Source organism: Dama dama, chromosome 19, assembly GCF_033118175.1.
Source record: "Dama dama isolate Ldn47 chromosome 19, ASM3311817v1, whole genome shotgun sequence".
NCBI lineage: Eukaryota > Metazoa > Chordata > Mammalia > Artiodactyla > Cervidae > Dama > Dama dama.
In genome coordinates, this window is record NC_083699.1 from 4,830,167 (window position 1) to 4,843,844 (window position 13,678).

General features: G+C 45.3%; 1 protein-coding gene across 1 annotated transcript in view; it reads right to left on the reverse strand.

Moving 5' to 3' along the window:
- The window catches only part of MINDY4B (MINDY family member 4B), a 40,392-nt gene extending 26,932 nt beyond the window's left edge, over positions 1–13,460 (reverse strand). Inside the window, exons 1-4 of the mRNA XM_061167844.1 lie at positions 13,335–13,460; positions 12,781–12,808; positions 10,965–11,132; positions 215–334 (exon numbers count right to left, since the gene is read on the reverse strand). Coding sequence (XP_061023827.1) covers positions 215–334; positions 10,965–11,132; positions 12,781–12,808; positions 13,335–13,441 — 423 coding nt within the window. The 5' untranslated portion in view covers positions 13,442–13,460. The remainder of the gene's footprint in view (positions 1–214; positions 335–10,964; positions 11,133–12,780; positions 12,809–13,334) is intronic.
- Positions 13,461–13,678: the final 218 nt, after the last annotated feature.

Here is a 13,678-nt window from a genome sequence, read left to right on the forward strand (position 1 = left end):
TTTGGAAGAGGGTAGGGAGGAGTTGGAGACTTTATTACATCCTTGATAGTGTGTTAGAACTTTCAACACACTAAGTCTGTTATCATTTAAGGTTACATTTTAAATTATAAACATGTTTCTACATTTGATTATAATGAAAACATGCATTTATATGGAGGAGGTTGGAAGGAAACACGGGGAGCATAGGATTAAAAAAGAGATCACCCGTGCTTACCTTTCCCACTTGCAATGCAAAAGCCAGGTCAGAAAAAGGCTCATGAAACTGGAAATAGGCCTTTGTCCAGTCAGAGCTGAAGACCTGGGTGGTATTTCCAAAGAGGGTCTGGCGCAGTTTCTGAAAAAGGGGGAACAAATGGTTCAAAGGGTATTCTTCCTAGACACAGCCCTTAGCAAACAGCCCTAACCAGACTGTGAAATCACGGAGGTAGGCCTGTCCCTTTCCTAGAATCAGGTTAGCATATTACTCTGTTCCTCTGAGCGTGATTGTCCAGCCCTCCGCAAAAGGTTTGCATCAGGTTCACTTAGGACACTTTATCCTGAAGGCCCAGAGGGTCAACTCTGCACCTGTTGTCCCCATCTGAGTTCTGTCCCCATGTCTGTCTCACCTTCCATTGCTGGCATCTTCCCTGTCCACTCTTACCATCCGCGATAAGGCTGTAGTTCTGTTCTCATGCCCTTTTCCCCTCCATCCATGACTCTGAAACCTCTACCTCTCCTGCCTTTGGGTCTTTTTCTCTTGCTCCGGAAAAAGGGAATAGGCAGGCCTCTATGATTGTAACCTGAGTGAGATAGTGGTGTAAATGGTATTCAACAAGCAGCCTCTGTTCTTGCCCTAGAATCTTTATGTTTTTTTTCTGGATACTCAGCAGCATTTTGAGATTAGAGGGGGTCTTTTAGAAAATCCCAGAAAGCTTGGTACAAGCCTTTGTAAACCAAACACACGACAAAAAGGGAATGCCTTTATAATCAGAGACACAAGAATCTTTTAGTATGTGTTAGGTCCTATGTGGGGTATAGATACGTAAAGAGTCTAACCTTGCAACCGTGTGCAATAAAGAATGTGTCTCATTCCACCAGGCAAAGTGCCAGGCGTGAAGAAAACTTCTGACTGAAGTAGTCAGTGGAAGCTTCGTGGAAGAGGTGGCGTTTGAACTAGGCTGGCGAATGGCATCTCGTATTTATTGAGTGTTTTCTGTGCACCAGGACTGGGCTAAGTGCTTTGAGTTCATTATGTTAATTTAACTCTTTGAGAAAGGTACCCTTATTATCCTCCATTTAAGGGAAAGTATTTGCATTAGATCACCCAGCCAGAAGCAGCAGAGCTGGGATTCACACCAGTCTAGCAGCACTGACCCACCCCCAGCTTAAGTCCTATATGCGCCATCCCTATGACTGTTGTCATCTTTACGTGCTGGTCATTATTGACTTAATATTGCTCATTGGCTTGGGCCACTCTTTGGTAATTTAGAAAACATTTGAAGTGTTTATTTAAATATTTAAAAGGACACTTTACACCATGTCCTTAATTGGGAATCAGAATCACTTGCCATAATAAAAAATAGAAAAAAGCAAACACCATATGTTAATGCATATATGTATGAAACCTAGAAAAAGGGTACTGACGAACCTGTTTGCAGGGCAGGAATAGAAGCGCAGACGTGGAGAATGGACCCGTGGACACAGTAGCGGAAGGAGAGGGAGGGACGAATTGAGAGAGTAGCATTGATATATGTATACCACTATGGGTAAAATAGCTAACGGGAAGCTGCTATATAGCACCGGGCACTCAGCCCCGTGCTCTACGATGACCTAGAGGAGTGGGATGGGGGGAGGTTTGGAGGAAGGCTCAAGAAAGAGGGACAGATATATATACATACATATAGCTGATTCATGTTGTGGTACAGCAGAAACCAACACAACCGTATAAAGCAATTATAATCCAGTTAAAAATAAAAAACTGTACAGAATAGTGACCAAAAGTAAATGCATACATATGTAATAGAAATAAAATGATCTTGTTGAATCATGCTAGAAACCATTTTCTATGAAGTCTCTGACTGAACCCTGCACTCTTTTTAATTAAAAAGGGAGATGGTGGTGGTGGTTTAGTAGCTAAGTTGTGTCCGACTCTGTGTGACCCCATGGACTGTAGCCCACCAGGCTCCTCTGTCCATGGGATTCTCCAGGCAAGAATACTGGAGTGTGTTGCCACTCCCTTCTCCAGGGGATCTTCCTGATCCAGGAATCAAACCCAGTCTCCTCCATTGCAGGTGGATTCTTTACCAACTGAGCTACAAAGGAAGATGTGAACATGTCCTGCCCCTTAACTGGTCTTCTCTTTGGCCTGCCAGAGTGGAGAGGGGACTGAATTTCCATGACGCAACTCCATGTTAGTCCATGTCACTTACTGCCACAGCCCCAAACACCACATACTCCAGCCCAGGGACACATCCCACTCTCTGCAACAACCACACAATGGCCTGTCACTTGTGAAAGAGGGGAGGCTGGGCAGAGAGGAAGACCTACAAGTGCACACACCTGGTACCAGGGTATCTGGGGACAGTGAGCAGTTCAGTGAGGCTAGAACACTGTGTGTGTGTGTGTGTGTGTGTGTGTGTGTGTTCCAGGGTCATGGGGCAGAAAGTCAGTGGAAGCTCAGACTGGAAAGTACCTTGAGTCTGATTGTGGAGTGTTTTGAACAGTACGCTCAGGCATTTGGAGCTAGTTGAAGAGTGTGGACGAATGGAACCTGGAGCACAACTGACCCAGAGCCAGAGCACCTCTTCTCAGCAGTGCACTGAGCAGACCCTGGTGGTTTCCAAGAAGGACACAGGCAGGAGAAGCATGCGTCTGGAACAGTCTTCTCAGTGTCCGACCAGGGGCTGCTTCCATGCGTCCATGAATGTTAAGTCGCTTCATTTGTGTCCGACTCTTTGTGATCCCATGGACTGTAGCCCACAAGTTTCCTCTGTCCAAGTGATTCTCCAGGCAAGAATACTGGAGTGGATTGCCATTTCCTTCTCCAGGGGATCTTCCAGATGCAAAGATCGAACCCATGTCTCTTGCGTCTCCTGCATTGGCAGGCGGATTCTTTACCGCTAGTGCCACCTGTGGCTGGAGTTTATTTCCTGGCCAGCCCGCTCCCACCTTTGAAAGAAAAGATTGTCTCGACAGAGAAAAAAGGAGTACAGCAAGGCTGTCAAAGGCTGTATATCAAGAGAGTCCCTTGGACAGAGAGGAGATCAAACCAGTCCATCCTAAAGGAAGTCAGCCCTGAACATTCATTGGAAGGACTGACGCCGAAGCTGAAGCTCCAATACTTTGGCCACCTGATGGGAAGAGTTAACTCATTGGAAAAGACCCTGATGCTCGGAAAGATTGAACACAGGAGAAGAAGGGGACCACAGAGAATGAGATGGTTGGATGGCATCACCAGTACAATGGACAAGAACTTGGGCAAACTCCGGGAGATGGTGAGGGATAAGGAAGCCTGGCGTGCTGCAGTCTATGGTGTCACAAAGGGTCAGACATGACTTAGCGACTGAACAGCAATAGAGAAAAAGAGGCAGATACGTTTCAGAGTGAGAAAGAGCCCGAAACTGCACTTGAGGGAAAATGATGTGTCCCGTGTCTGTCAAGGGGAGGGAGCAGAAGACACAAAGGCTGCTCTTGGGAGACAGAATCGGTGTGCACTCTAACCAAAAAAGGTCACCAGCTCCTGGGCAGGGGACTGGCCCTGGATGGAAAGTGTTTCCCTGACATCAAGACTGCACAGTGCGGAAGGAAAAGGGCTCCCTCCTGACTCCAGGGCTGCGAAGTCCCTGCTCTGCTCCTTGCTGACCGATTGCCAAGCCTAAGACTTTCTTTGCTTCTTCTGAAACGGGGATAACCCCTGGCTCAGCCCCCATCCCTGAAATGGAAAGCTATCCCACTGCAAGAGAAGATGTATGGAAGGAACTCTGGGAACCATAAGTGCTGTTATTACCTCTGTGAAAACACAGTCTGTCTGTGCTGGAACGTCTTATGCTGTGTGGAAGAAAGTTCCAGCCCAGATGGAAAAAGACCAGAGACAGGCAGGAGTAAGGGAGGAGAAGCCGTGGATAATGTGACAGACTAAGACCGTCAGAACTAAGGAAGCTTAGAATTCAAATTCAATTGAAAAATTCATGAGCCAGATCAGACTCCTGTTTATGTTGCCAGCTGCCCCTTCCAACTTAGGGAGCATTGCCATCCAGATGCATCTTGGGGAGGCCTAGAGCAGAGGGGCTGCAGGCCCCTCGGGGTAGCCCCCGCTGACCAGCATGGCAGTGAAGATGACCCACTCTACTTACGTAACACTGACTTTTAAAAAAATGTTTATTGGGGTGTAGTTGATTTGCAATGTTGTGTTAGCTCCGGGTGTACAAGAAAGTGAATCAGTTATCCATATGTGTATATCTACTCTTTTTTTAGATTCTTTTCCCATGTAAGTCATTACAGAGTTCCCTGTGCTACACAATAGGTCCCTGTGTGTGTGTCCATGTGTGTTAGTCATTCAGTCACGTCTGACTCTTTGCGATACTGTGGACTGTAGCCCGCCAGGCTTCTCTGTCCTTGGGATTTCCCAGGCAAGAATACTGGAAGGGGTTGCCATTCCCTTCTCCAGGGGATCCTCCTAACCCAGGGATCGAACCCGGGTCTCTTGCATTGCAGACAAATTCTTTTACCATCTGAGCCACCAGGGAAAGCCACAATAGACCCTTATTAGATATTTATTTTATATATGACTGATAGTCGCTCCATTGTGTCCAACTCTTTGCAACCCCATGGACTGGACACCGCCAGGCACCTCTGTCTGCAGAATTCTCCGGGCAAAAATACTGGAGATATTTTTCCAAAAATTACCGGAGAAGGTTCTCCAGGAGATCTTCCCGACCCAGAGTATCTTTATATTATATATATTTTATATATAGTAGTGTGTATATGTCAATTTCCCGGTTTATCCCCCCAAACACTGACTTTCATATCAATATAATTTATAACAAGATTAACCTGACACATGGTAAACGATACATATATTTTGTGCTGCCTAGTAACTAGACACAAATGGTAAATGGTCCTAATGAATGACTGTAATGAGTGTTATTATTTAACACAGTCAAGCAGGGTTCGTAGTTTTTCTCTTTACTTTGTTAGTTTTCCAGGAATACTTACCTCTCTTTCCTGATGGCTGTGATGATACTAAGGATGATGATCATTATGTCTCTCTCTCTCATACACACATGCACGCACGCACCCACAGATCATTCTTCCCCAACAGATTCATTTCCTTACCCTGACTGCCTTGTCCCTGGTCCCTGGGCTTAGAGTTTCCCTGTGACCGCCTGTCTCCATCCATCGCTCAGCCACATCACCGTACTTCACAACTTGAAGTAGAATAATTCTCTTTGAAGCTCCTTCCCTGAATCCTTTCCTGCCTTAGAAATTGCTGGACCATTGTAGAATCAGAGAATTTAGAACTAGTGAGTCCTAAGACGTTTCTAAACCAGCCTGCCAAGTAGAGTGGTAATCTCTAGACCTGGTTATGTTCACGGTCAGTTTCTCATCATCTGGTGCAGTACCTGGTACATAGTAGGCTCGCAAGAAGTATTTGTTGAATAAAAATCTAACTTGGCCCTTTCATTTTACAGTTAAAGAACTTGGGGCCAGAGCAGTGAAGTGGTATGCCCAAGGTCATATAGCTGGTAAATGGTGCTGCCAGGACTCAAATGCAAGCCTTTCAGCTGGCACCGGTCAGGGTCCCAGCAGGAAACAGATGGCACTCAAGTCAGGATAATTGACTTGAGGAAAGTTTAATTCAGGGACTGTTTATAAAGATGATGGCTGCATGTGGGGAAACCACAAGGGCTAGTGCAGAGTGCCAGAGCTACCAAGAATGAGAAGTTGTTATGTCTCCTGGACCTGGAGGTGGGGAAGGCAGGAAAGAGTCCTGGGGGAGCACTGCCTTCAGAGGAGAGGGATTCTGCCAGCTTGCTCAACCTGACTTCATTCCCATCCCTCCCTCCAGGGCTCCCCTTGTTCAAACTCAACAGGAAGTCACAGGAGGGAGCCCTATTGATGAAGTGAGTACAGCTCAGTCTCCAGGGCAGTAAGCAGAGTGGCAAGGGGTAGAACAGGCATCTGAAGGGGCACACGGATGATATCCACTCTCCTGTACTGAAATGCTTCTCTTGGAGATTGTGCAGAGGCAGTGAATTAATTAATTAAATAAACATCTACTCAAGACCATCTATTGCCTGGAAAATCCCATGGACAGAGGAGCCTGATAGGCTATAGTCCATGGGGTCGCTAAGAGCTGGACATGACTAAGTGACATCACTTTCTCTTTTCACTTTCATACATTGGAGAAGGAAATGGCAACCCACTCCAGTATTCTTGCCTGGAGAATCCCAGGGATGGGGGAGCCTGGTGGGCTGCCGTCTATGGGGTTGCACAGAGTTGGACACGACTGAAATGACTTAGCAGCAGCAGTAAGACCATCTATTAGATCTGTGCTGACAAAGGTCAGCCAGACCTCTGTCAATAAAGGTCTGTATAGTCAAGGCTATGGTCTTCCCAGTGGTGACGTACAGTTGTGAGAGCTGGACCATGAAGAAGGCAGAGCAATGAAGAATTGATGCGCTCGAACTGTGGTGCTGGAGAAGACTCTTGAAAGTCACTTGGACAGAAAGGAGATCAAACCAGTCAGTCTTAAGGGAAATCAGCCCTGAATACTCATTGGAGGGATTGATGCTGAGGCTGAAGCTCCATTATTTTGGTCATCTGATGTGAACAGACACATTGGAAAAGTCCCTGATGCTGGAAAGGATTGAGGGTAGAAGAAGAGGGCGTCAGAGGATGAGATGGCTGGATGGCATCACCGATGCAATGGACATGACCTTGGGCAAAATTTGGGAGATGGTGAGGAGCAGGGAGGCCTGGTGTACTGCTGTCCATGGGGTCGCAGAGAGTCTGACATGACTGGGTGACTGAACAATAACAGCATGCTGGAGTTACCAGGCTCTGGTAACTCAAGGCCAACCCATTGCCTGTTATCCTCTGTTGGAGCTTCATTCTTCTGGGTCTCCCCCAGAATATTTTGATCTCCCATATTACGTTTTTTAGATGATCCTGCTGGGTGGCATCCCAAATGCAACTAGGGGTTTGTTTATTGGCTGCTGATAAAAGAGGCAACAGGAATGTGTTCCAGTCTGGGTCTGCAGAAGGGCTGGCTCTGCAGGATGGAAGCTGCTGCTGGTGGGAAGATCAGCAGCTGTGGGGGCGGAGGGGCGGAGAGGGGGTGAGATGGGGGAGCGGAAGAGCCCTGAGGAGGACTCTTACCTTCTCTGAGGACCTCACCTGGGTCAGCAGCCTGGCTGGCCATTCATTACACCACACACACTGTGAGATGTGAGGCTGGGGAAGGGAGAAGGCTGTGGAACTGGAAATAGGTCAGCAAAAAGCGAGAAACTGGAGAGTTAGACAGCGGAGGGGCCTTGTGTGCGTTGCCCACCCTACTTTCTCAGCAGATTCCCAGCAAAAAGCGTGTGCAAATGTCAGGAAGTCCCATGCATCCCAATTCCAAATGGATGGGGACAGCGAGAGTAGCAGGATGATGACAAACGGAGCTCTCATGTGAGAATGAAGATCCAATCACTCTGCAAATTTGCCAGGCAGCTACAGTGCTGAAATAGTCCATTAGATCTGGTCTGGTCAAGCTTCTAGATTGACTCCTGGACATGCATATTCAGAGTCCCAAGGCTCATCATCTTGAAATCCCAGGGTGTGTTTAATTAATGCTGCTGCTGTTTAAAGGACACTCTATCATCTGGTCCTGATAATTGGAATTCGTCCAAATTCAGCTTTTTTGAAGAAAAATCAATTCTCTCTTCTCCTGGGACTTCCTTAACACTTCATCAAGTCTGATTCTTTTGTCTCCAAGCCTCTTCCAAAGGGAGAGAATTATCTTGGAAAAGTCACTGAAGAGGTCTCCAACTGCATCATGTCTGTGCTTGCAGACAAGTGGGAGAATTCAGACCCAGATTCACTGGCCTCCACAGTATAGAGAGAAACTAGAAGACTTTGGAAACATCGGTGACTGCCTCTTTTTTTTGCCCCCTGTTTTTAAAATGCATAAATGCATTTTTAAAATGTAGTTTTTGTTTTTTTTTTCTGGTGGGGAGCACTGTGCCACATGGCATGTGGGATCTCAGTTCCCTGGCCAGGGATCGAACACACATGTCCCACCTTGGAAGCGCAGAGTCCTAACCACTGGACCACCAGAGAAGTCCTATAATGGTGTTTTTTTAAAAAACAGATTGTCCATGCACATGGTTTGAAATCCAGAGAGCACAAAAAGCTATGCTGAGAAGACTTCCCCCTGCCCTAAGTCTTTTGTCCCTCTCTCCCCCACCCCCCACTACTGTCACATTTTAGGAAATCTTCTGGAAAATTCTGTGTGCATTTGCAGGCAAATACAGTACTAGTATAGAATCATAGTTTTCTCTGTTTTGCATATAAAAGGTAGTGTATTTCCTGTTTCCTGATATGTGTAAATTTTAAAATGACCTTCTCTATAGAAATTCATTAGTGCCCAGTAATACTTATTTATTAAAGATTGAAATTAAAAGATGCTTGATCCTTGGAAGAAAAGCTATGACAAACCTAGACAGAAAAAAAAAGCAGATATGTTACTTTGCCAACAAAGGTCCATCTAGTCAAAGCTATGGTTTTTCCAGTGGTCATGTATGCTTGTGAGAGTTGGACCATCCATACAGAAGTCTGAGCACCAAAGAATTGATGCTTTTAAACTGTGGTGTTGGAGAAGACTCTTGTGAGTCCCTTGGACTGCAAGATCCAACCAGTCCATCCTAAAGGAAATCAACCCTGAATATTCATTGGAAGGACTGATGCAGAAGCTGAAGCTCCAATAATTTGGCCACCTGATGCAAAGAGCTGACTCATTGGAAAAGACCCTGATGCTGGGAAAGATTGAAGGCAGGAGAAGACGGGGACAACAGAGGATGAGATGGTTGGATGGCATCACCAACTCAATGGACATGAGTTTGAGCAAGGTCCGGGAGATGGTGACGGACAGGGAGGCCTGGCGTGCTGCAGTTCATGGGGTCACAAAGAGTCGGACATGACTGAGCGACTGAACAACAACAAAGATTGTTTGTTAAAACCCTTGTACAGTAAAATACAGATACACTCAGCCCTCTGTCTCTGAGGATATTGGGGGACCAATGATACTAGGCAATTTTATATAAGGGACTTGAGTGTGGTGGGGGTTGGTTTCCTCTGGGGGTGCCTGAAACCAATCCCCCAGGATACTGAGGTGTGACTTCAGTTGCCCTAACTACTGTTCCTATATAGCACATCGTAGGCAGAATAACCATGGAGGCTGGAGACTGTAACAGGATGACATTTTACTTGTCTTAGTTATTCAGAAGGAGAGTGATACACTAGATGCCTGAGATACAAGTTAAAGCACCATCCAGGGGCTGGGCCACCAATGAGCCAAGGGCTGCATCTCTGAGGGCCCTGCCGGCCTTGTCTGCCTGGGACATCCGGCGTTCGAGCACAAGGGGGAAGGTGGGTTGAGGCAGAAAGATCTGTGATGATGAGAAAGAGCACATGTGCCTCCCAGCATGTCTGCACCACAACTCCGGCAGTGGAGAGAGTTGCTCCGTGAAGCCCATGAGGATGTGTGTGAAGATGAAGAACACGGGGGCTATAGTCTGTGTGTGATGTTGTCCCATCTGGGAGCCTGAGGAATGGTTATGGGTTATGTTGAGGTTGGAAATACTGCAGTGAGGGCCAGCCTGGCCTCTGGGCTCACAAAGCAGGTGGAGACTGTGAGGTTCCCCCAGAAAGGGGTCCGGCTCCCATCCCTCCCTCCCACCAAGGATCCTGCCTGTAGGGCACAGACTGCGGAACTTTCTGTCCACGGTGGCCTGACTGCAGCCTTGCTGGTCTTTGCCTGGATTGTCAGGCTGGTCCTGGGTGTGTTCTCAGAGTATACCCAGGTGCAGCATGTCCTCAGGAAGAAAGTACCTCTTCCTACTTTTGTTCTTAGGGCCCCAAGGAGAGGTCTCTGCCTGTCTCTAGAATATAGTCTGAGAGGATGGGCTGAATGTGGAGAAATTATCCCTGATGTTCACTGTGATTGAAAGGGCGATACTGGAGGACCATCCTGTCGGAAAGATCGCTCAGCCTCACTGGTGCTTTTTTTCCTTTCCTCGATCCCTGGCTGTGCTTCCCCAGGTCCCAACCATGCCTCATTGACCATGACAGCTGGTCCTTTGGCCACTTGCCAAGGCATTGCCCCTGCCCACTCAAGGAGATGTGGCTGGGTCTCTGCCTTAACCCCTTGCCCCTACCTTGGTCAAGGTTTGAATGGAACAAGTGGTCCCTGGAAATAGCAGCTTCCAGATCCACTTGGATTCTCAAACTTTTAGGTTCTCTTCAAATCTGACTATTAGTTGGCACCCCAGACAGTGTTTCCTCCTTGGGATCATGTTTCTGCTGCAGGACAGAGCTGGGGAAGTTTCCCCATCTTCCTCCTGTCCACACAGCACAGGGGTCCTGTCTCCCACATCTACTCTGATTTTCTACCTTTACCGTCTTTATCATCTACCCCATCCTACCTTATATGGTCAATTATTTGAATTTAACACCCTATGCCTTCACATTTAGCTGTCAAATTGAGGAAGTCAATAAAGAGAGACTCTCAGAGCTTGGGAAGGAAAGCCTGTAACATCACCAGTGCCCTTGAAAAACGCCATGCGTAAGTCAGTTTCATTATATTCTCCTTTAGCAATAACAGCTGTCCGTAGTCTTATCTTCCATAATACTCTCACATGACAGCCGATTAGATTCCCCTAGCCTTGTTGTTTGGGGAAGATTACGTTTCGTTTCATGTTTAATTGACAAGCTATACTTACCGTGGCCATTGCTAGGGAGACAGGAAAACCGCCCGATTTTGAAGAGATGATAGAGGGTTTGGGAACAGAACAAAGGCTACTTGATGGCAAATGTCCTTGTCCTTTTGGCTGAGGCCTTCCTGTTCCATCTTCGGTTTCACCAGCAGATATGTGGTCACCTTCATGATTCTGTGTGAAACGCCGCCACCACCAAAAAACAAAGCAAACAGCTGCTGCTGACCTTTTACTTTGCTTTCCTTCTATTCTTTCTCTCTGAAATATCCGTGTTCATAAAATGTTGTCTCCCTTTTAGAGATGTCTGAAAATGGTCATAAATAGATATAAAAGAGGCAGAAAAATCCCAGTGTCTGTGTCAAAGGGGTTCTCCCAAGTTTTATGTGACTCGAAGAGGTTAAGTGTAACTATGGAAACATAATTAATGCTATCAAGACCTTGACTTGAAGTTATGTTTATAGACGATTGTAAATGTTTCTGTCTCTTGTTTTGAGGAGACAACATTTTATAAACAATGAGTGAATCTTTCTAGTCTATACGAAGTATTTCTCATTATATTGTTAACTGGCCAATAAACAAAGTCAGGTTACCCTCTTTTAATTCCGTCAGATTCCTGATCCCTAGCAAGTGAGTGCAATGATTTTCTTCCTTAAAAAAAATACTCCCTATCTTTAAGAAAAACTTTTCTTAACTGATTCTTACAACATTTAAATATAAGATAGCATCAGTTCTTCTTCCACTTGGTTTAAACTTCTATCCTAATGTCATGAAACATGTCTGACCAGTTGGTAGCTGAAACATGAAGGAAACTGCCTTCCTTGTTTTCTGTATTCCTAGAGGCTAAGATACTTTATCTCAGAAACACAGTATGCAAGTCATAGACTACTAATGGGATAAGATGCATTTTATAAAAATCACATGGAAAATCTTTACATTTGTAGCAGGGGGTTTCCCCCACCTTGTGGAAAGCTTAACTCAACATTTATTTTTTTCCTTGCAAAGATTGTTTTATCTTTTGACTATTCTATTTCCCCAAATGATAGCTGGCTCCATTTAATACTTCTAGGACTGAAATAGAAGTATTCTCTCTCTGACTGTAATGTAGACTGGCTAAGAGAGTTTCAGCAGAAATAATAAGGTTTTTGATCATATGTTACTTGGAGCAAGGTGCTTTAGTGTTATAGTTAAAATATTAATAATTCAGTTGTTTGATTGTATTATACACTAGTGCCAGGAAAATCACCTTAATATTTTGTGCAGTGTTTGTTCAGTGATTGAATTAATATCTGAAATACAAAGCCCGTTACCTTCTAACCTTTTCAGGTGGCAGGAGAGGAAAACATCTTTCATCTTATATTGTATAACAGATTTTAAAATACCTTTTAACATCCGAATTCAGTCATCTTTTCCTTATTTGAAGATGGTGAAGGAAAACAGTTTTTCAGGAGCTGAATCAATAGGATAACTATTTTCAGAGCTACTTTTCTTCAGGATCACTGAAGCACTTGGATGTCAGAATCTAGTGCTATTTCGCAAGTGTAGGAACTCTAGATTCTCATGTGATTTTTATTTTTGAAAATAATAACCATATGGTGCTTTTAATGATGCAAGGTAGCTCTTAAAAGTAAGAAGAGATTTTTATGAAAAAAGGAAGCACAAGAAAAGATCTCCAGCAGGGTTTCCAGTTTTTTGTTTTCACACATTAAACGCCAAGTGCCCGAGTGACATTATATGCACAGAATAAATGCAGATTATGCTGTTAATGTGATTGTTTGAAGAAGCAACTAGAGGAAAACACTCTGGCTTTGAGAAAAGTAATTACCTGAGAAGTTGTATTATTGGTTCCCAACCTATAAATGAAAGAGAAAACATCAAGAAAATTACTCACTCTATTCAACCCTTATTCCCTCAAACCTCCTCAACCTCCACTTTGCTTGGGATGCTTTTTCTGCAAACAGTTTTACCTGAAGCATTTTAAATGTAAATCTGTAATGGAGACTTCTCACATAGCAAGCGTAAAAGCTGGCTGTTTAGCCACGTAAAATCCCCCTGGTTCTAGCGGGGCTTCCCTGGTGGCTCAGTGGTGAAGAATCCGCCTGCCAATGCAGGAGGCAGGGGTCCCCTCCCCGCCTCCAGGAAGATCCCACATGCCTTGGAGCTGTGCGCCCAAACTGTTGAGCCTGTGCTCTGAAGCCCAGGAGCCATACAGCCCCTGCTCTGCAATGAGTGAAGTCACTGCAATGAGAAGCCTGCGCACCACAGTAGGAGAGCAGCCTACAAGGAAGACCCCCCCCAAAAGACCGAAAATAAATATACAGAATTTAAAACAAGAAATCCCTTTGGTTCTAGAGGATTGAGAAAATGAGAGCATCTTACCGGCGATAACTAAAGATTTCCCTCCATTTGTCAAGAAATAAAATCTTTCTGGTTATCTCCTCTAAATCCAGCCCTTGGGAGTTTTGTGCCTCATCTGACGGCTCCATAACTATTAGATACTGTAGAGAATTGGAAGAAGGAATGGGAGAGAAAGCGGGCTGGCAGTGAAATGAGTCGGCTGGCAACAATGCCCAGGTGACGTGTGCAGTCCCTACCTTTTGACCAATGAGGAGATCACGCCCACAGTTGCAGCTCTGGGCTTTTTGTAAGACCTTGCTGTCAGGTCATGATTAAACTTTCATTAGGGGTGGAATGCTTCTCTGTTTTTCTTCACTGTATGGATA